General features: G+C 42.3%; 1 protein-coding gene across 1 annotated transcript in view; it reads left to right on the top strand.

Annotated features, from left to right (window-relative positions):
• Positions 1-22,804, top strand: part of med13a (mediator complex subunit 13a) — a 129,892-nt gene that overhangs the window by 66,654 nt on the left and 40,434 nt on the right. Inside the window, exons 10-16 of the mRNA XM_070858001.1 lie at positions 3,073-3,765; positions 13,695-13,917; positions 16,217-16,301; positions 18,731-18,849; positions 19,456-19,546; positions 20,209-20,426; positions 20,785-20,981. Of these exons, the coding sequence (XP_070714102.1) occupies positions 3,073-3,765; positions 13,695-13,917; positions 16,217-16,301; positions 18,731-18,849; positions 19,456-19,546; positions 20,209-20,426; positions 20,785-20,981 (1,626 nt within the window). The remainder of the gene's footprint in view (positions 1-3,072; positions 3,766-13,694; positions 13,918-16,216; positions 16,302-18,730; positions 18,850-19,455; positions 19,547-20,208; positions 20,427-20,784; positions 20,982-22,804) is intronic.

Genomic DNA, 22,804 nt, shown 5'->3' with positions numbered 1-22,804 from the left:
GGGTGACTTGGACAGGTTAGGTGAGTAGGTAGATGAATGGCAGATGTATAATGTGGATAAATGTGTGGTTATCCGCTTTGGTGGCAAAAACACGAGAGCAGAATATTATCTGAATGGCGGCAGATTAGGAAAAGGGAAGGTACAACGAGACCTGGGTGTCATGGTACATCAGTCCTTGAAAGTTGGCATGCAGATACAGCAGGTGGTGAAGAAGGCAAATGGCATGTTGGTCTTCATAGCTAGGGGATTTGAGCATAGGAGCAGGGAGGTCTTACTGCAGTTATACAGGGCCCTGGTGAGGCCTCACCTGGAATACTGTGTTCAATTTTGGTCTCCTAATCTGAGGAAGGACGTTTTTGCTATTGAGTGAGTACAGCGAAGGTTCACCAGACTAATTCCCGGGATGGCAGGACTGACATATGAGGAGAGACTGGACCGACTGGGTCTGTATTCACTGGAGTTTAGAAGAATGAGAGGGGATCTCATAGAAACATATAAAATTCTGACGGGACTGGACAGGTTAGATGCAGGAAGAATGTTCCTGATGTTGGGGAAGTCCAGAACCAGGGGTCACAGTCTAAGGATAAGGGGTAAGCCTTTTAGGACCGAGATGAGGAGAAACTTCTTCACTCAGAGAATTGTGAACCTGTGGAATTCTCTACCGCAGAGAGTTGTTCGTGCCAGTTCGTTAGATATATTCGAGAGAGTTAGATAGGGCCCTTACGGCTAAAGGGATCAAGGGGTATGGAGAGAAAGCAGGAAAGGTACTGAGGTGAATGATCAGCCATGATCTTATTGAATGATGGTGCAGGCTCGAAGGGCCTATTTTCTATGTTTGAATTCATGCCAGTATATTAAGCCCAATCCATGTGCTTTAATTTTGCACACTAATCTCTTATGTGGGACTTTATTAAAGGCCTTCTGAAAATCCAAATACACTACATACACTTGTTCTCCCTTATCTATACCATCAGTTACATCCTCAAAATAAAACTCCAGTAGCTTTATCAAACACTATTTTCCTTTCATAAATCCATGTTGACTTTGTCTAATCCCGTTGATATTTTCTAAGTGTTCCGTTATCCCTCATCCCTGTCGCCTCAGGTTCTTGTGCCAAGCACCTTAAGTCTGTGTCTTGTGGTTACTGCCACTGGAAACAGTTTCTCTTTATTTACTCTGTTAAATAAATACTCTAGTATCTCGACATAACTGAAATCCCTCATCCCTGATCCCACTCTAGTAAATCTCTTCTGCACCCTCTCTAAGGCATTGACATTCTTAAAACACAATACTCCAGCTGAGGCCTAACCAGTGATGTATAAAGGTTTAACATAACATCCTTGCTTTTTTTTGTACTAGATTCCTCTATTTATAAAGCCAAGGATCCCATTTGTTTTTTTTTAACGGCCTTCTCAACTTGTTCTGCCAGCATCAAAGATTTGTGTACATTCATCCTCAGATCTATCTGTTCCTGCACCCACTTTAAAATTTAGTTCATATTGCCTTTCCTCAGTCTTCCTACCAAAATGTATCGCTTCATATTTCTCTGCGGTAAATTTCATTGCCACATGTCTGCTCATTTCACCAGTCTGTCTATGTCCTCCTGAAGTCTGTTACTATCTTCCTCATTGTTTACCACATTTCTCAGTTTTGTATCATCTGGAAATTTTGACATGATGCCCTGTATACCCAAGACCAGGTCATTAATATACATCAAAAAAAGCAGTGGTCCTAATACCGAAGTACACCACTGTATACTTCTCTCCAGTCTGAAAAACAACCGTTGCCACTATGCTTTCTGTCCCGTGCCAATTTTATTCATGCTGCCAATGTCCCTTTAATCCCATGGGCTTTAATTTTGCTAACACGTGTGTTATGATTGTGTTTTCAGCTCAGTAGGGTATTGGTAATATCTCTCAAAATCAGACAGCAGTGAGGATCAAAAATTGGCAAACAAATACAAATTAAGTCCTGTGACACTTTTTTTTTCTCCATGCTAATTTTTAGTCATCCTCTCATTTCCAAGGAGAATACTATTAACACTTCTGTGCATCAGGGAGTATGATTAATCTCATCCAGAAATCAGTGAAGTTTATTGCTGTCTCGTGTCTCGAAGTTTTGTAATCCCTCTGCATCTTCGATGATTTATGTGAGCAGTCTCCTGCTGCTTAAGCTGTGCTGGAGTAAATGATGTAGATGTTTTTTTTCCTGTAAAATTAAGCTATATTTTGCATCAATAATTTGTTACCCAAAAACCTTTCATCCTACCAAAAGAAAAATGGATTCTAGAACTGGAGATTGGGAGGGGCAAGATCATGAAGAGATTTAAACATGAGGATGACCATTTTTAAATTGGAACCATGGTGTGGAGGTGGAACCAGGAGACAGTGTAGGTCAGCAAGGACAGGAGTGATTAGTGAGTGGAATTTGGTGCAGAGTTTTGAATGAGCTGGTTTATGGAGAGTTGAACCAGTCCATGGAAAGATCTAATAGTTGAGTTGAAAATGACAAAAGCATGGATGGCATTTTCAGCAACAGATAGGCAGAGGTAGGAGCAATGTGAAAAAACAAGGCAGTACAGTATGTAACGGTCGCCTGGCATTCTGCGTTTGGGTATCTCATCGTCAACAGTAAGCAGTCTTACATTTCTGATCTATGTAGTATCATCTGATAGAAACATAGAAAATAGGTGCAGGAGTAGGCCCTTCGAGCCTGCACCACCATTCAATATGATCATGGCTGATCATGTGCTTCAGCACCCCATTCCTGCTTTCGCTCCATACCCCTTGATCCCTTTAACTGTAAGGGCCACATCGAACTCCCTTTTGAATATATCTTAACAAACTGGCCTCAACAACTTTCTGTGGTAGAGAATTCCACATGCTCGCAAATGATGGCAAAAGGTGAAAAGGCTTCATTCCCTAGAACAGTAACCCTGTCCCTCATTTGAGTTGCCTCAAATATCTTCAGTCACCTTGATGTGTACTCAAGTGCACATAATGTTATATTTTTTATAAAAACAAAATGCTTAATCTGACCTTTACTGTTCTAATCTTGCAAATATTTTTGTAGGCATAAAAACAAGAGAGGCACTGGTATGCAAGGACAGTCTCAGCCTCCTGGGCCACAACAGCAGACAGCACTCAAGCACAAAATGAACGACAAGCAGGAAAAAGGGGAAAAACAACAGAAGCGACCACTAACTCCTTTTCATCACCGCAATTCAGTGTGTGATGATGTTGCAATGGAGCCGGACCCAGCTAATCACAGACTCGGAATCAGACCGCAGGACAGCAGAGGGAGGTATCCAAACACAAGGCCGAATGACCTTGTTAGCTCGACAAAAACCTCGCAGTTACACATGTCGGAGATGGCAAACTCGCCGCCGCCACCACCGCTCAGCCCTCATCCGTGCGAGAGGGGCGAGGATGTGGGCGATGCATTCAAAAACCCATTGACGCCTCAGCCATTCTGCCAGATGTCTGCACCAGATCAACAACTACCAGCCAAAGCTGTTGAAGACAGGATGGAGACTCTTCCCACCCAGGCTTTCCCGTTGGGTTTTCCCGAAGTGATGGAGCCTACAACCTACAGCAGCAGTGTGGTGCAGTTTGAAGATGACGGGCCTGATGTCACGTGGAAATTTTACCGAATGCCGACTCAGAAGGAATCTGAGTTTGTACCACCACAGCTGCCATTAGATAAATACAGGGAGGAGTACACTGCAGCGAGCAACCAAGAACATGCACTTTCATCTGTCTCAGAGTAAGTGTTTGCAATGAACCATTTTAATAATTGTTTCCCAAATGTGTGTCTGCTAGTTTTTTTAATGTTTTCTACAGACAAGAAGGTCTTGATTTGGTTTATGGGTGGAAGGTTTTTTTATCGTATGCATAGTATTTTTAGAACACTTCAGTTTTATTAGTTTTAGGTTTACGACTGCAGATACACTTGGTTGCTCACTGAGTTTTTGTAGCAAATGGCTGAACCGCACAGATCAAGAAAATCCTAAATTTGATCCCTCTTTGGGGCTGCGTTAACTGTCAGGACAGAATTAGGGATGTTATGATTAGACATAACTTGTCTATGGAGGGCCCAGGGCCCACCCTGCCCCCTCCTGATTGCAATAACTAATCGAAGTTGGGAAATACGTGCTGAGCGAGAACAAAATGGTCTGCCCCCCTCTTTCTCCCCAGACATGGGCATGCATACACATAGTTGAATAGCCAGGCTTGCTGACGCCCACTGTCTAAGCTCACACAGTAATGATAACTCGGTCAGTGTATTGGAGAGTGGCTTGTGCCCTTGCAGCTGTATCCTAGCATGACTCGCTGCAGTGAAACAAAGAAAAAGAACAACATTTAATAGTGAAGATAAAATAAATTGTAGGTTAGGCAGTGCACTGTTGTAATGTGTTGTACAGTATCTAGGTTGAATCACCCTGGACTTTTTCATTTCGTCCTTGTCTTAAACTAGTCTGTCACCAAGATGAACAAGATGACTTCCACAGAGATGAAAACTAAAGGCATGGGGGGGGGAGGTATATGTATGCCTTAGGAGCCGCTTTAAGCATAATATTGTTAGAAACCTAGGAGCAAAATACCTATATGTATGGCTTAGAAGATTGACGAAAGACCGAGCAGAAAATGGAAGGGACAATCTAGTGGATAATTGGTGAAGATAGTAGAATGCGGCCAACATTACTGGGGTGCTAAGACACTGTCATGAATCTGAACTGGCAAAAATTCTGTGCTAATGTAAGCCATTCCTTGTGAAAATTGTAATGATGCTTCAATTGTTCTCAAGATAATTTGGGACATGCAGGAGCTGAAATTGCCCCTTTCCGAAAGGCCAGTTAGCATAGAAACATAGAAAATAGGTGCAGGAGCAGGCCATTCAGCCCTTCTAGCCTGCACCGCCATTCAATGAGTTCATGGCTGAACATGAAACTTCAGTACCCCCTTCCTGCTTTCTCGCCATACCCCTTGATCCCCCGAGTAGTAAGGACTTCATCTAACTGCCTTTTGAATATATTTAGTGAATTGGCCTCAACTACTTTCTGTGGTAGAGAATTCCACAGGTTCACCACTCTCTGGGTGAAGAAGTTTCTCCTCATCTTGGTCCGAAATGGCTTACCCCTTATCCTTAGACTGTGACCCCTGGTTCTGGACTTCCCCAACATTGGGAACATTCTTCCTGCATCTAACCTGTCTAAACGTTTCTATGAGGTCCCCTCTCATTCTTCTGAACTCCAGTGAATACAAGCCCAGTTGATCCAGTCTTTCTTGATAGGTCAGTCCCACCATCCCGGGAATCAGTCTGGTGAATCTTCGCTGCACTCCCTCAATAGCAAGAATGTCCTTCCTCAAGTTAGGAGACCAATACTGTACACAATACTCCAGGTGTGGCCTCACCAAAGCCCTGTACAACTGAAGCAACACCTCCCTGCCCCTGTACTCAAATACCCTCGCTATGAAGGCCAATGTGCCATTTGCTTTCTTAACCGCCGGCTGTACCTGCATGCCAACCTTCAATGACTGATGTACCATGACACCCAGATCTCGTTGCACCTCCCCTTTTCCTAATCTGTCACCATTCAGATAATAGTCTGTCTCTCTGTTTTTACCATCAAAGTGGATAACCTCACATTTAGCACCTCGAGAATTGCCTCCGGGATGGCGGTGGTGAAAAGGGCCCCGGAGTTTTCGCCCCGGGCGATGGCGCACACGGGAATTATGTAATTGCCGTGTGCACTGACACCTTGTCGCCCTGCGCCGACCCCTTTACACCCCGCGGGGGAAATTGCCACGCGGGATTGAGGTTGGCGCGGGGCAATGCCACTGACAGCATTGCGGGTTGCAGAGCTGTGGTGGCTGGGGCTCCACATCCACCCTCAAAGGGGAGGGATCAGCGCCGCGGCTGCTGTCCTTTTTTTTTAATCGGCCGACTTTGCAGTCGGCACAACAATGGCAGCCACTGGTTCAGCCAGGCCGCCAGCAGGCAGCCCTGCTCCCTCTGGTGGCCCAGTGGGCGCCATGCAAGTGGCTGCAGAGTTTGCAACGGCCCTCCCCTTTAAGAAAGGGAGGGACATTATGACGTGTCGGCTTGATGTGGCACGTCCACTTTGCGCTGAAGTCATCAGCACCGCGCTGAGTGACATCACCACGTTTCCGCTCCCTTCTCTCGCCCCGCAGCTGCCCCGCGGAGGCGCACGCCTCCAACACTGCCCTGACAATTTTTCTCAGTTAAAGAATTCCAGGTCAGTAATCTCCTCTTCTCGCCAGGCGATAAACTTTTATTTAATTTGAATTATGCGCCCCAAACCGGGCACGGGGCAATTTTGCCCCCGTAATCTCTTAAACCCACACAAAATTACCATGTTTAAGAACTAACTATACAATAGGTTCTCTGATCTAAGGGACTCCAAAAGAAATACTGAAGCCCCTTTATCTTTCCCCTCAATCCCCACCAAAACTAATTAATGGTGCATTTAGTCATTTCGTTAAATATGAACCAGTGAGTATCTGGCAGTAACCTGGCTTGAAGATTATGGGGAATTGTTGAAACATACAAAGTATTTACAGAACACGAACAGGCCATTATATCATTGTGGCTGCAGTGTTGTTCCGACTAGGAATCAGTGGTACACAGATAATCATGCTGGTGCTATTAAATTGATATCCTGGTGCTTTCCCTGATTGCTTTTGAAGTTGGAGGGAGGAATTTCTGAGCTTAGTTGGGGAAATATTACCTGCTGCTGTAGAGTAAGTGGGTTTTCAGACATCTGTCTTTCCCTCCTTCCTTCCTTCCTTCCTTCTCTCTCTCTCTCTCTCTCTCTCTCTCTCTCCCTCCCTCCCTCCCTCCCTCCCTCCCTCCCTCCCTCCCTCTCCTCTCTCTCTCTCTCTCTCTCTCTCTCTCTCTCTCTCTCTCTCTCTCTCTCCCTCCCTCCCTCCCTCCCTCCCTCCCTCTCTCTCTCTCTCTCTCTCTCTCTCTCTCTCTCTCTCTCTCTCTCTCTCTCTCTCTCTCTCTCCCCCTCTCCCTCTCTCCCTCTCTCCCTCTCCTCCCCCACCCACCCCCCCCCCCCCCCCCCCCCCCAAGTCTTTTTTTCTTTAGATTTTAACTTATGATTAAATTCTACCTGGGACCTACTTTATGGTTCCTTTGCAAACTCCTGTTTTGGGACTCGGTGATGAGGCCAAGATGATATCTCTCTTGAATCTCTGTCGCTATCCTTTGTCCGCATTCCTCAGAAGATTATATAAATGGAACTGAAGCTGACATTGAAAATTGTGCCGCCCCCATTAGGGCAGAAAGAGGTCACTTTGCTGAATCCGCGCTTTTTTGAGGTCATTCTTGGGATGTGGATGTCACTGGCAAGGCTGCCATTCATTGCCCACCCTGCGAGGGCGGTGGGCTTTCTTCAACCGCAGTAGTTTGATGCAACTGAATGGCTTGCTCGGCCTCTTCAGAGGTCAGTTAAGAGTCATCCACTTTGGTGTAGGTCTAGAGCCACGTGTAAGCCAAACCTGGCGAGGGAGGTAGGTTTCCTTCCCTAAAGGACACGAGTGAACCAGTTAGGTTTTTAACAACATTTTGACAGCTTTCACTGCTAGTTTTAAAAAAAATCCACAATTGAAAAAAAAATGGAATTAAAATTCTCAAACTGTCATGGTGGGATTTTCCCTCCAGGCCAGCTAGTTCAGCAACATAACCATTACACTTGAACCTGCTTTTTATTTGACTCTCTTTTATGCTTTGTGAAATAGAGATAGAACGTTGGTCTTTTATATGTTTCCTTTTAGATTGCTTGTTTCATTAATGTCCATTATTCAAGGGCAGCTACTAAAATTAAGGTTCGTGGGAGTGCATTTGGAAACTTTAACAAGCTTTGAAAAGCATGTTTTGCATTTTACTAAAGCATATATGCAAGCTAGTTGGGATTTTTTTTAGGAACTAGCAGTATTATCACTAGTACTGTACCAGATACATTCTGTCCCAGTAAGATCACAGTTACTATCACTAGTCCCTCTGACTTTGGTGAATGTCATGGATAAAGCTACGGTAACATCTTCGTCCTGTCTGGACAATGTGACTGTACTTGGTTTTCATTTTGCAGTTGTATTCTGGAGAGATTTAGTATTTAACTGATCAAGTTGAAGGCATGGTTGGACGAGGTTTGCTGAGAAATGATGGAACGGGGAATTCCGTTCCATAAATTGTGATCAGACCCATTTTATGAAGGGTATGCCTGCGTTTCTATACTGCACAGGACCATTGTTCCACATTCTTATCATTCTGGGTAAAGAAGTTTCTTCGGAATTCCCTATTTGATTTCTTAGTGACTATCTTGTATTGGTGGCCTCTAGATTTGCTCTTCCGCGCACTCTCTGTCTACTCTATCAAAACCTTTTATTATTGTAAAGACCTCTATCAGCTGCCAAGTCCCTAGGCTCTGGAACTCTCTCTCTAAACCTCTCCGCCTCTATCTCCCCCTTTAAGATGCTCTTTAAACCTACCTCCATCTGCCGTAATATCTCGTGTGGCTCGGTGTCGAGTTTTGTTTGATAACGCTTTTGTGAAGTGGCTTGGGACAGTAAAAGCGCCTACAGTTGTTCGATCACCCCTCATCCTTTTCTTTTCAATAGAAAAGAGATCCAGTTTGTTCATTCTTTCCTGATGTGTATAACCTCGCAGTTCTGGTATCATTCTTTTATATCATTTTTGTACCCTCTTCGGTGCTTCTATATCCTTGTTATAATATGGCGACTAGAATTGCACAGGGTACTCCCAAGTGTTCTCTAACAAGGTTCAATATAAGTTTAGCATAACCTCTCTACTTTTCAAATCTATCCCACTATAAATAAACCCTACTGCTTGGTTTGCTATTTTTATGGCTTTATCGATCTGTCACAGCTTTTAATGATTTGTGTGTTTGTACTCCTGGATCCCCTTGCTCCTCTACCCCATTTAGATTCTTATTTTTCAATATGTGACCTTATTTTTCTTGCCAAAATGTAATACCTTACACTTAACTATGTGAAATTAATTTGCCAATTATATGCCCATTCTGCAGGTTTATTAATGCCGCCTTGTAATTTGTTGCAGTCCCTGCTTTTAGAAAAAAAACAGTGCTGATGATGACACTGGGGAGGAACCAGTTTAGCAAATTATTGGCCCAACTATGAGCTGAGATGAATAATGCATATGGTTGATTCTAAATCATCCTACAGTTTATATCCTATCTGTGTGAAAGCTATTTTCAGTCCCACAGTCAGGCAGGCTTATTGCCTCCCAGAAGGCAGTATCCCTAATGATGCAAGTTACACGTGTCCAACCATTTGGAGTTGCGGCAGTGAGTCGCTGATTAGAATGAAAACAATTTGGAGTTGGATAGAATTATGATATGTCTTGTCCAACGTAGTTGCTTTCATTTCTAATCAAATATTTATTGAACAAACATCTGTACAATCCAAGCTCCCCCATATGTTAAAATCCAAATGCCTAAACAGCCCAAGGCCCCCACATGCTAATAATCACAAATATGTGCATGCTGTAAATCCAGGACAACCTGCTGCTGTTCCTCCTTCCCATACACCACCCGTGCCAGTATCCTGCTCCTCACTGTGCCCATAGGATGTATCTCAGCAAACAGTCAACACGTTGAGGCATGGAGGAAGGTCTTGCAACTTCATATTCTTCCCTCTATATTAGGAGGTGTGAGTGTGTGTAGGCCCATTGAAGTTGTCCTTTTACTTGAGGTGGTTAACATCAGGACCTCGTGGTATTCAGCAACATCGTTTCTGCTCTGTGGCACAGGTGGTTGGCACAACCAAATGTGTTGCACAGGTACAATGTCCGGAATTATTGTCCGAAAACCGGACATTTTTTAGAAAAGCGCATTGCAGATGGAATCGTCTGACGTGCAATCGCCTTGCCGAATGACCCACGTGTGACCCGACCCGACCTATAGCATGAGTTGTGCTAAGCTATTTTAATGTCTGACCCGAAATCTGGAAAAATAGGAAAACTGGCATGGCCTCAACCCTGAGGTTGCTGGATTCGGGATGTTGGATTTTTTTCTCCGAAATCCGGAAAACCCCCAAAATTGGCCCCGAGGTTGCCGGATTCGGGACGTCGGATTTTCTTGCCGCAATCCGGAAAAAAACGAAAACCGGCACAGCCTCGACCCAGAGGTTGCTGGCTTTGGGACGTTGTACTTGTACCAGCATGCTGAACTGATCTGCAATTCTTTTTATAGGCTGCCAAAAATAACCAGCTTAAGCATTGTCTTTATTTTAATTGAATTATAGAACACTCCCAAATCATCTAGGCAGAAAAAAAAATCCCTCTAATTACTGAGATGTGAAGTACACTGACAAAGTTTGTTCACCTTTAGAACTATTCGTCGTCGCTTGTGTGCGAGCAGGCCACAGGCTCCTGCCAGACTGGAGCCTGTGCTCAGTCACACCCACATTGTTGGCTAACCACTGGAAGGGTAAACAAACACAACGAATTGGCATTACTGTATCTTCCAGGAAACTACATTGAAGGCTAATTAAGGCATGGTTCTTGCAGACATGTCTTGGGTTTTTAAGCAAACTTTGACTTCAAAATTGCTGTTGTGCAAAGTGATTTTAAATAGTTGGTATTTAGAAAACGCGAGTTATTTTTTGGGAGGCAACTTAATTATCTTTACTTTTCTGTCCTTGATTTCTGTGCGCCAAACCCTACCTTAAAATGGCTGAGCAACCTGCCCTTCACGGGACTTTGGGGTTTGTTGGTAGGAAATACAAAAGTGGGCTGCAGTGGTCAGCCTGCTGATTTTTGATGTGCCCCTTTCCCCCACCCTACTCTGAGGAAGTGCCAAGTCTCTGGCATCTTTTTGTTCTTTCTGTCCTGTTCCCTCCCTCTGGTATGATGAGAGGGAGATCTGGGTGAAAGTCCACTTGCTACAATGCTATAATTCCTGGCACATTGGAAGATCAAAGCATAGTGCCATCTAGTTGCATGTGATTGTAAGTTACTAAATTGGGCCTATACTCTCTGGCGTTTAGAAGATTGAGGTGATCTCATTGAAGATTCTAGGGGATTGAAAAGGTTGAGAGGTTGTTTCTCCTGGCTGGAGAGTCTAGAACTAGGGGGCATGGTCTCAGGATAAGGGATCAGCCATTTAAGACTGAGATGAGGAGAAATTTCTTCATGGGTTGTAAATCTTTGGAATTCTCTACCCCCAAAGGGCCGTGTGTGGATGCTGAATCATTGAGTATATTTAAGGCTGAGATAGATACATTTCTGGAATCTAGAGGAATCGAGGGATACAGAGATCGGGTGGGAAAGTGGAGTTGAGGGTGAAGATCAGCCATGATCTTATTGAATGGCGGAGCAAGCTTCAGAGGCTGTAAGGCCTACTCTGTTCCGAATTGTTATATACACATACATTTGATGCAAATTTTTTGCTTTGTATTGTCTCAAACTAAACATTGTAGCTTGGGTGTGAAGTTGCCTGAATTGAAATTGGGCAGGAGATTTTAGACAACCTTGAAGGGATAAGTCTCGCATTGCTGTGATATTCCTGCCTACAAACGTGTGACTGAAAGTCCAGCGAGTAGCTGCCCTCCACATCAAGCCAGCATTCGACTGAATATGGCACCAAGGAGCACCAGCAAAACAGAGGGCAATGGGAGTCTAGGGAAAACCCTGCAGCGACTGGAGTCATGCCTGACAAAAGGAAGGTATTTATGGATGTAGGAAGCCAATCATTGCAGCCCTAGGACACAGTTGCAGGACCTCATCAATGACCTTTCCTCCATCGTACAGCCAGGAGTGGAACTGTTCATTGACCATTCCAGTATTCACCCCATTCACAATTCCTTTGATCATGGAGCAGCCCAAGCTAGGCTACAGCCGGACCTGATTAATATCCAGACTTGGACTGATGAATGGCAGGCAACATTTGCATCACATGCACACCAGGTAATGACCGTCTACAACAAAAGAAAGCCTAGTCACTCCCTCTGCCCTTTTAAAGGCAACGCCACCACCATCGAAAAGAAACTTAACTGGACTAGCCATGTAAATATCGTGATTATAAGGGCAGGTTAGAGGCTGGGTACTTTGTGACAGGAATGCGATTGAATTCTCACCACTTGCCTGGATCGCAGCAGCCACAGAACACTCAAACTTATGTGGCACGAATATTACCTGCACTCCACCAGTGGCGCACTGTGATAGCATTATGTACACTCTACAGGATGCATTGCAGCAACTCGCCAAGGTTACTCCGTCCCCCTGTGATATCTACTGCTGAGAACGGCAAGAGCAACAATGTTGTGGGCACATCATAACCTCTGCAAGTTCCCCTTCAGTTGTACACCATTCCGACATGAGCATTGGTCAGTAGCCTGGAATTCCCCACCTAACATCATTGTGGGAGCACCATCAATACAAACGCTGCAGCAGTTCAAAGAGCAGGCCTTCTACTACTGTTTCAGGGTAGCTAGAAATGGTCAATAAGTGCAGCCATGCCAGTGTCACCCACATCCTGAGAAATTTAAAAATAACATATTTACCTGGGAACTGCTGATTAGGCGTGATGCGGCACTTACTTGCTGTATCAAGGCTTTTGATCTCATCCACCTTGATGCAATAGGGGGGACAAAACTGATAAGAAAATTCTATGCATTTCAGGTTCCACCTTGTATTCGATTACTGCTTTATTCTTGACAGTGTGGTTTATCCTTCTTGTTGATGTAGAAACCTTGATCCAAGCCAGCATTTCTTGGCAGAAGTACTTGTACATTTATCAAGATTCTGCTGTGTTTGCTAAATGTTCAGCGGCAGTAGCAGCTGTTACTTTCTGTGTTTGTACGTGTATCCTGGAACTTTACTTTTCTCATAATGCCTCATTAAAGGAGCCTCAATCTCTCAAAACACAAAAATATGTTTTAAGACAAAAATAAAGTTTCAGATCTGCCTGATGAAGGTGGACAAGGTTTACATTTACTTTAAAAGGGCATTGTTGCTGCTCTGGGCTGCTGTTTTTGTGCAGGCTCGCTACCGGTAACACAGTTCAGAGACTGGAAAGTTTGCACTACAGCAAACACTGCATGTCTGAAGTATGAACTTCTATCATTCAGTTTTTGCTTTTTCTTAAAACCATAAACTGCATAGTTGGTGCACCTGCTTCACTGATATTGCATGCTGCAAAGTGCATACAGGTTAAAATCTCTTGCAAGATGCTCCTGTGGTGATAATGCAGTAGCCTAAAGTTTTGGCTGACTTTTGGTTGTTGTAGACAATCCATTGAGTTTTTATTAAATTTGTTTTTTGACCATCTCTGCAGAGCAGAATAAACGCAGAGTGCCTGATGTGTCTTATTTTATAAAAAGACAGTAAAAGTAAGAGCAGGATCGTAGTTTGTTTTAAGCAACAGTTTAAACAAATAATGTTCTCGCTTAAAGCAGGTAAATATCCTTTTTCAACATTTACGATGAATTTTTGGAGGATTCCAAAGCCTCGTATGCTTACAATTGCTGTGTTTGGGGTAGAAAGGTCAGGGAGAACAAACATTGGGCTGTAAACTAGAGCTTCAGAGCATTTTTATCTTTATTAAATATAAATAGAGCAAGGCAACTTTCAGTGCTTAATCACTGCTGAACAAGTTGAACAATTATGTTTTACTTTTACTTTTTAAGGTTAGTGGTACGTTCAAATAAGCCATTAAAGATTTCTGAAGAGCGGATACAGGGATACATCCAGAGTAGAAACCAATATTTCAAGAGCTTTCGGCTAGAGGCTGACTCCAAGTTGGAAGTTGATCCATATGCATTTGATGATGGGGATGAGGAGTTCAGCTTTCCTGATAAGAAAGACAAGCAAGGCAGTGAGCGGGATCCAGGAAGGAAACATGCACAAAAGGTAAGTTATAATTGAGGTGTTTTTCTATTAATGTTGCATTTCAGGGAAAGCTCAGTCTGTGCACTGTTCATTAGTGTTCTCACTCGGATTTCAGTGAGCATGTGAAATTTTACAGTATGCCTGAATTATGGAAAAGAAACTATACCTAAATCACTGTTCTTTTAGTCGTATATAATTCTAAATGCTTTCTATGCACAAGAACACTACAGTGAAATATTGTTGGTCACAGATCTGCCACTCAATAGCGGAAGCAATTTGAGGCGATGAATTGTACTGAACAGATTGGTACAAAATTAAAGTTTTTAATTGTCTCTTTTCTCTCCTAAATGCTAACTGAACCGAATGGCAACACTTGCTAAATTTCCTGAGAGCTGCTTTAGCTATTGTTTCTGCTTTTAGTTGCAATGCACTCAAGTATTGAACTCTGTTTGCATTGCAAGATTATAAAATCCTCCTCGTTACACACAAACAGAGAATCAACTGAAGTAATCTTCCTGTAGCAAGTATTTTGTGCCTAAATTTCCTGTTTATTCAATGAGCGTTGTCTTGGATATGAGTTACATTTTATTTTGAAAGTTCTATTTGCTTTGTAAATATTGACTGTTTGAAAGTTGAAAACTGAGTGATGGAAAACACTCATTAAACCAGTTACTTTGTATTAATGCCTCTCTTTTCTTCCCCCTCCTTTTTGAAGTTCATATTGCTGCATTCTACTGCCACACCATTTCACAGCTGGGAAAACTTGCTTGGTCTATGCTGTGGACTTTGTGGTGGTGGTTGGTTGCACTTCAGGTAGGACTGGTCCTGCCAGTTATTCCTACGCCTACCCCCTGACTCTGAACAGTTGCTGTTTCTGTTCACTGTCTCTAAAAGAATGTCATTGGCTTGTTTGTGAGGGTGATTGTTAAGTGATTAAAATTTATTTAACAAAAAATACTTCTGTTTATTTAGTGCATTTCACAGCCTCAGGACATCCCAAAGTGCATTACAGCCAGTTTATTACTTTTGAAGTGTTGACATTTGTCTTGCAGGCAAACCCAGCAGCCAATTTGTGCACCGTAAGATCCCGCAAACAGCACATGAGAGAAATGACCAGTTAATCTGTTTTGGTGCTTTCTGATGGCATATATTGTCTATAATGAGGCATGAATGTAGACTTCAGTGTAATGATGCGGCCAAGTGAAATCTTAATATAACATAACTTACATTTATATAACCTCTTTACTGTAGGAAACCGTTCCAAGGCACTTCAGTGTCATAATTGGGCAAAGATGAATGCCAAACTCGAGAAGGAGATATTGGGAGGGATAACCAAAAGCTTGTTCAGAGGTCGATTTTAAGGGGGGCCTTTAAAGGTGTAGATGGATTTAGGGCGGGAATTCCCGAGCTTCCGGCCTAGATGGCTGAAGGCTTGCCCACCAAAGGTGGAGTGAAGGGAGAGGAAGATGCATGAGAGATCAAATGGACAGAGGTTGAGGGGGGGTGATAGGGCTGGAGGAGGTTACAGAGATGGGGAGGCCAAAAAACGGATTTAAACACGAGGATGGAAATTTTAAATCGGATGCAGTGTGGGACCAGGAGCCAACGTAGTTCAGTAAGGACAGGGGTGATAGGTGGCCGGACTTGGTGTGGGATGGGATACAGGCAGCAGAGTGCATGGCTCAAAATGTGCTCTGTATTAAGCTGGAGATAGTTGTCAAATCCAGTGCAAATGGAGCTATGAAATTTAGATTTAGTTATCGAAAATTATATTGGTTGGATTAAAAACCATGCTACTTGTAAACTCATATTAAAAGGGTTGTCTGTTTGGCTTTGTTTTCACGCTGCGGCATAATATGCGGAAAAGGAAACTGGTTACTTCCTCATTGTTGCTGTTTTTAAAAAGAGACATATATTTACTGAATTTTTTTTTGGTTGCACTTTATATTCTCCCGATCGCACACCATTTCTTGTTGAGTGCTGTCCTTCCTTCAAGCCTCTGCCTCTGGTGCTCTAAAGCTAACCGCAAGTGTGCAAGGCACGTGCAGGTGACTTGCTGTCATTTTAATTTCCTTTGTCGTGAAAAGCCTCGGCGCCTATGCTTGGTGTGTCCAACCCTCTTCCCAACGGTATGTCAGCAGGATTGTGACTTGAAGGCATGTATTTAGATTTCAGTTAAAGGAAAGTGCTTAAGTATTGGGCTAATCCTAATATTGTCAGGTTACATCCAAATTAAATCTGAGCGTGTAAGCCCTCCCAGTATAATAATAGCATTGGCTGGACATAGATATATGTGTAAATTTCAGTTTCTCTCTTACAGGGAGACAATGATGGTGCATCCCACTCAACACCACCAGCGGAAGGAGAGGATGCCATGTCGATATTAAATTCTGGAACAAAGCCAGGTACAGTTGACTGTTGCTTCTTCCTCCCACTTCTCCCCCCCCCCCCCCCTGTATATGTATTGTGTATGTTTATTTTATATGATTTGATAGTACCAAAAAACTGAGAGGCTGCAAATCATCATCTGAGAGCAGGTTAACATTTTGGGTAGAATTTATTTTTGTTTTTTTCCTCCTTGGGTGCTGTGCATAATTAGCCTTATTTAATGGTGCTATCTCTGCATTGTGCAGAGGCATAGCAGTGAACAAGGTCCAGTGCTATTGAGTGGGGTGTGTGTGAGTGAACAATAGCTTCAGATTCAAATTTTTATTTTCAGAGCTAGGAATCAAAGAGTAGTAGATGCACTGATGTTAAAAATTACTAATTATTGGGCACTTGATACCATCAAATACTGGTCATCAGACCATTTTTCTTGTGTGCCAACCTGATGTATGTTTTGTTGTCTTCAGGCATGTGCCAAATTTAAAAAGGTGATGTAGAGGATGGGCTTGTTTAGATGTTCTCAATTTTAGAAAATGATTTCCTCACTTCTGTTGTCTGCCCTGCCCTAATTTTGAGCTGGAAGATGGTACTGTACTTTGAATCCAACTTGGATAGAATCAGTTTATTTTTAGTTTGAGTTAATTTGATGTCTGATTCCAACTTCAGGGACTTTTGTATTTCATAAATAGTCTTTTTTTTTGCACACTGTTGAAGTGTGATTGCTTTAGGGATGATTCCGACCTCTGGGTCCTTATTTGACATTAATGACTTCCTCCAACTGATGAGCATTCTGGAATGAATACTTCTTGGCTGTAGTCTGCCACATTTTATAGTACAGTTTGTGATTTGAGATTATTTGCAGGTGACATTTTCTCTGGATGTCAGGCCTACAGTTCAATATATTACACTCTAGTTGTGGTACAGACAGGGCTTGATTATGAGAAAGGGGTTGGTTAACGCAAAAATAGTTCGTAATTCATAAAAGAAACAGGTGGAGCGGGATAAAGACAACAAGGAGGGAAAGAGAGAGCAGAAAATCTCTCATTTGTAGAATTTTTTTACTGTTTTCTGTTAAAAAGAGAATTGTTAAATATGAGGTGGGACTTTTGAAGGGAGAAGAGTTGTGAGTTAGAGGATAAATGAAAATTGGTGGGGATACTTAACAAGTTCTCCATCAGCGTTTGCAATAAAGGTGGAAATTGGGGAGAAGGTGAAACCGAATTGGTCAAATAGATGTTAAAAAAAAAGTAACAGAATTTAATATCGGCAAGTGTGAGATTGAATATGTTGTTTAAAAAAACATTAATAAAAGTGTAAATGGGGAAATGGATGATACGGAAGAGCAGAGGGATTGGGGCGTTCATCTTCGACATGAAAAGCATCACAAAGTTGATGAGGCCATTTAAAAAAAAAGTGCTAGTGGAATGTTGCATTTTATGGCAAGAGATATAAAAGTCGAGAAATAATGATGAATCTATATAAAACCTTAGCATGACCACAATTGGAATACTGTGTGCTGTTGTGCGCGCCCCACTATAGGAAAGATGTTGAATCAATAGAGGGGACACGACAAAATACAAATACAGAGAAAGGCTTAAAAAAAAATTATTGACCCTGGGTCAAAATACAGGAACTTCCTACCCAACAGCATTGTGGGAGCACCTTCACCACAGCAGCAGTTCAAGATGCGGCCTGCAGCTTTCTCTGGGATTGGCAATAAATGCCGTCCGTGCCAATGACACCTGTCACACCGAGAAGGAATTAAAAAAAATATATACAAAAATTGGGTCTGTATTTGCTAGAGGAGATTATCGGGTGATTTGATAAAGGTATTTAAAGTTATGAAGGAATATGGCAGAGTAGATTTAAAAAAAGATTATATATAGTGGTTAAGGGGTCTAGAACAAAGGGACAAAGATATAAAATGAAATGGAAGAGATTTAGGGTGGATAGCAAGAAAGCCTTTTAATACTCCGAGGGTTATGATACCGCAGAATTCTTTACTAGAGCTAGTGATTAAAGCAAGATCATGTCAGCATTTAAGAATAGGTTAGATATGTAGTTCTATGTTTAAAAAAACCTTTTGTTTGGGTGATCAGAAAAACCATGATGTTACCAATGTATGAAGTAATCTACTGTTTGCCTTTATAATCTGTCAACAGGTCAGTGAGACAGGCTTTTTCAGATACTTTCCCACTGCCTTAACCATTAAAGCTACCAGACTCTGGCTTCAATTGGAAGGAATCGTTTATATAGTGCCTTTTACAGCCTCAGGATGTCCCAATGAAGTAGTTTAGAAGTGTAACTACCGTTTCTTTGTCGGCAGACATGGCAGCCAGTTTATGCTAATTTACTGCATTTGTCACTTGCCATAATGTTTAACTGTAATCGAAAGTGTTAGTCTAAAACTTCTTGTACAATTTTAACAGATTTTCTCTCTATATTGTAGATGGACAAAAATCACCCTCACACAATCGGACTGCATCCACTAGTCTCATGAATGAGGTTGATCTGGTTGTCTCTATCAAAGACCTTGACAATCTGTTTGATGACGAGGACGAGCTTGGGGTGAGTTATTTTGCCCAGTTTGAAATGTTTATTTGGTTTCCTATGCCTTTCCTTGGTTGTTACAGTAGGGAGATAAGGCGACCTGAACTCTGGTTTCTGCCAATTGCTGCAAGTGCATGCATGACAGCGGATTGGGAACTGCCCTGCCTGTAGGGCAATACTTGTCTTGTGCTGAGCGCCAGCCTTCAGTGCTGTATGAAGTGGGGCTACTCAAGGCAGGGATCTTTCATATATGCAAAACATTGGAGTGCTTTTTTGGAGGGAGAGGAGAGAATGTTATTTTTGAGAATATGCTTGTAAAACTTTCTGGACTTGTGCCACCAGAAATCTTGCCTATTTCCCCTCTTAAGTCAACAAGATATTGTTTGTATTACATGTAGATGAAACTTGCATAAAAATGTTTTTACAAAACAATAATGAAGAATGCACAATTTACTTAACATATATGCAAATTAGTCTTGTATTTGTTTTTTTCCATCATTAGTAACTATGGAAAGGCAGTATGCTAATGTTTTGTTATCAATAGGAGTAATTTTGGAATATACTATTCTTCGGATAAGAGTTGACTGTTCGTTGTTTGTTCATCTAATTATTTTTGTTCACCAGACTGGTTCTCGAAATGCACATGTTGGATCGGATGAGAAAATGGGCAATAGGGATTCGAAGGCGGGGCCTTTTGACACATTCCCTTGTATAAGTAAGCCAAATTATTAAAAAAAAAAAATTTAATCCAGGAATAATCCAATAGCCATTATATTTATCTCCCTGATCATATAACTTGTTTGCTTTTAAAAAACAAAAAAAGTATTCTTTTTGGTATCAAAGTTTTTTGGCCATTAAAAATTAGACTAGAGTTAATAATTAAGGTTAGCCATGTGATAACTATTTATTTCACAACCTACACTTTTTAAACAACTGAACACCCATCATGCTTGTGTGGGAGTTGATGTTTGTCAATTTATGCTTTCAGCTGATTGAGGAAGGGCGTTTTTATAGAACTTTTAATAAGAGTCTGAATGATTTACGCATGTTAGGACGTTGTGGGCATCTTAATGATCACATAAGTCATAGTCCTCACTAAGTAGATTAATAGAGCAGCTTGTTCTGCCTTGCACTTCAAGCCTTCGTGCATCCTCCCATCAGCTGATTAAAGAATAGTGGAATGGACTTGAGAGCTAAGCATCAGTGTAGAAATGTTGACAAATGTGGGCTGTACAGCTAGATAAACTCAAAAGTTACAGCAGGTGCCCACAGCATTGCTAGGTTTTTGGCTTCAGTTAACTTCTATCCTGAGAATCCTGCGGCCTGAAAGCTTTTTTTTTCCCCGAAACTTGTTCTCAGATTAATTTGTTTCCGTAGGCTCTGCAGACCTACAGCAGATGTTTCCAACACCTCCGTCCTTGGAGCAGCACGGTCCAGGCTACTCTCCAATGAATATTAACTGCAAAGAGTTTGGAGGCCTGGATAACCCCCCAGGCATGACTCTGGATGGCCACCATTTTACTGTAACCAGTCTGAATCATTTCAAGGTTGAAGTGGAAGAGGGGATGGGTAGTCCTAAACCTTCAGAGATCAAGGTGACAAAATTAAAAAATGTATAACTTACAGAATTTCTTGTGTTACAAAACGCTATTTGTAAACCTAAAATTTAAAAACAAAATTATTTGTTGTTGTCATGAACTTAACGGATTATGTTGGCTGTATTAACTGATAACTTGCACGCCTATGCTCAAAAATACTTTAACATGATTGTAACCACAACATCTTGCATTTATGTAGTGCCTTATCATAGCACATCATCCAAGATGCTTCACAGGAGGAAATGAGAGAAAATGAACATATTTTATATGAAGGCTAGCCATGGATCTGGCATTGTTGCTCGTGTTTAATTACAAAATCTGAACTAAAGTCCTCTTGTTTGTTTTTCTTTCTCAGGATTTTTCTTATGTTTATAGCCCCGAGAAGTGCCAAGGTTATGTGGGTTGTACAATGTTTGCGCCACTGAAAATCTTACCAAGCCAGTGTCTGCCTCCTGTCAAACTGCCGGAGGAGTGTGTATACCGTTCTTCGTGGACTGTTGGCAAGCTGGACCTGCTTCCTCCTGTACCTCCCATGCCGTACATCCGGGACATGTAAGTTTGAGTTGCACTATTGGTAAAGCAAGTGCAGACAATTGACTAAAAACTGAATTCAAACCGTAAAGGATTCAAATACTTTCGAATGGAGCAGACGAGATTTAATAGGTTTATTTAAAAAAATTATGATGGGTTTTCACAGAGCAAGACTATTTCCTGTGGCAGTGATGTCCGTGAATAAGGGGGTCATGAGATTGAAATGTCATAGATAAAGTGAGGGTGGAGTTTAGGAGCATGACATGCTTTGACACAGCGAGTAGTTGCAGCATTTAAGAGAATATGGGCTAGATTTTTGCCAGCTTTGCGACCGGGTTTTTGCCGCGATTTGATCCTCCGCGGCGAAAACCCGGTCAGCGGGATCTTCGGGCACCTTTTTGCAGCGATGCTTCCACGCACCACCGGGGAGAGGTGCGCTGACGTGAGCGCACGGATTGCGTTACCGTCGAACTTTTGGCTCTCCCCGGACCCATACTTTGTGCCCAGAATACCGACGGTAAGTATGAAGAACTGCAAAAAAGGTAAGTTAAAGCTTTTATTAATTCTGTTTTGCCGATTCAGTAGTAGGGGTTTTGTTCTTGTTTTTTGCAATTTTTTTTGTTTGTTTTTTTCCCCCTTCCCAAGGCGCCTCTCGCAGTGCTACCGGCCTCGGACTAAAGTTGCCGAAACTCGCAGTTTGCGCTGCAAATCCTCGTGTAACGCTGACTTTACCGAGGCATAAAGGCCGAAAGTTGGGCCTAAAAATGGCAGCACAGCGAAAACGGTAATGTTGGCGTAAAACTATAATTTTCCTGAGAGGGCAAGATTTTCGGTTATATGTATAAATATTTGAAGCAGAAAAAGATACAAGTGAGAGCGGGAATATTTTTGGACTGCTCTAGAAAATACTGGCATAGAACCAATGGGCCGAATGGCTTCCTTCTGTGCTGTAAACTTTTGAGGTTCTAAGGATCTGTTGCTGCCTCTGGCTTTTTTAATGCAAAATTACAGTACTCAGCAAATTAAGTTACATGCAGTAAATGTAGAAGTTTGCAGGATTTTGCACTTTGCTAAATCTCTATATATTTATGGCTGATGAATCTCAAAGTAAGTATTTTGCATGGTTGTGAAATTATGAGTTGCTCGTTAATGGGCATAAAAATACAGAATCTTTTTTTTAAACTTTGTAACTTTCAAGAGTAACACATCCTGTTTCTCCTGATCTGCCTGCCCTTCATGCAACTGCTGCTCACAAGAGGGATGGGGGCACACATTTACACTCCGTGCTCCCTTTAGCTGGCCTTGAATGAAAGAAAGAAAGACTTGCATTTATATAGCACCTTTCACGACCACCGGACGTCTCAAAGCGCTTTGCAGCTAATGAAGTACTTTTGGAGTGTAGTCACCGTTGTAATGTGGGAAATGCGGTAGCCAATTTGCGCACAGCAAGCTCCCACAAACAACAATGTGTTGAAGTAAAACTCTCAATTTGTTTTCCTCTCCTCCCCGGCACCCCAACTTTTTTGCTGAATCTGCTTTGCTGGCAGCCTCTGCACTCTCCACTCTGCATTGCTTGGATCGGCAGGGTGCCATTGGAACTGAACTGTTGTGCATGACTGTTGGTACTCTCGATGCCATGAATAGGGCTTAACCCCACTGAGAGTTTAGATCTGTAACTTTTACAGAGCAGCGGTTGATATGTTTATCGTATCTTGTTACACTGAACGTTCTGTAACTCGCTTCCAGAAGTTTATGATTGAATGTTATAAAATAGGTGGCAGCACCCAATGTTCGCGTTCAGCTGCAGGGCCATGCGGCTGTGTGGAGATCCCGCGCAAGCTGGC

The sequence above is a fragment of the Pristiophorus japonicus genome, chromosome 16, assembly GCF_044704955.1.
Source record: "Pristiophorus japonicus isolate sPriJap1 chromosome 16, sPriJap1.hap1, whole genome shotgun sequence".
In the NCBI taxonomy this organism is placed as follows: Eukaryota; Metazoa; Chordata; class Chondrichthyes; family Pristiophoridae; genus Pristiophorus; species Pristiophorus japonicus.
Note: the sequence above shows the minus strand (reverse complement) of the source record. Positions and strands in the feature narration are given on the sequence as shown.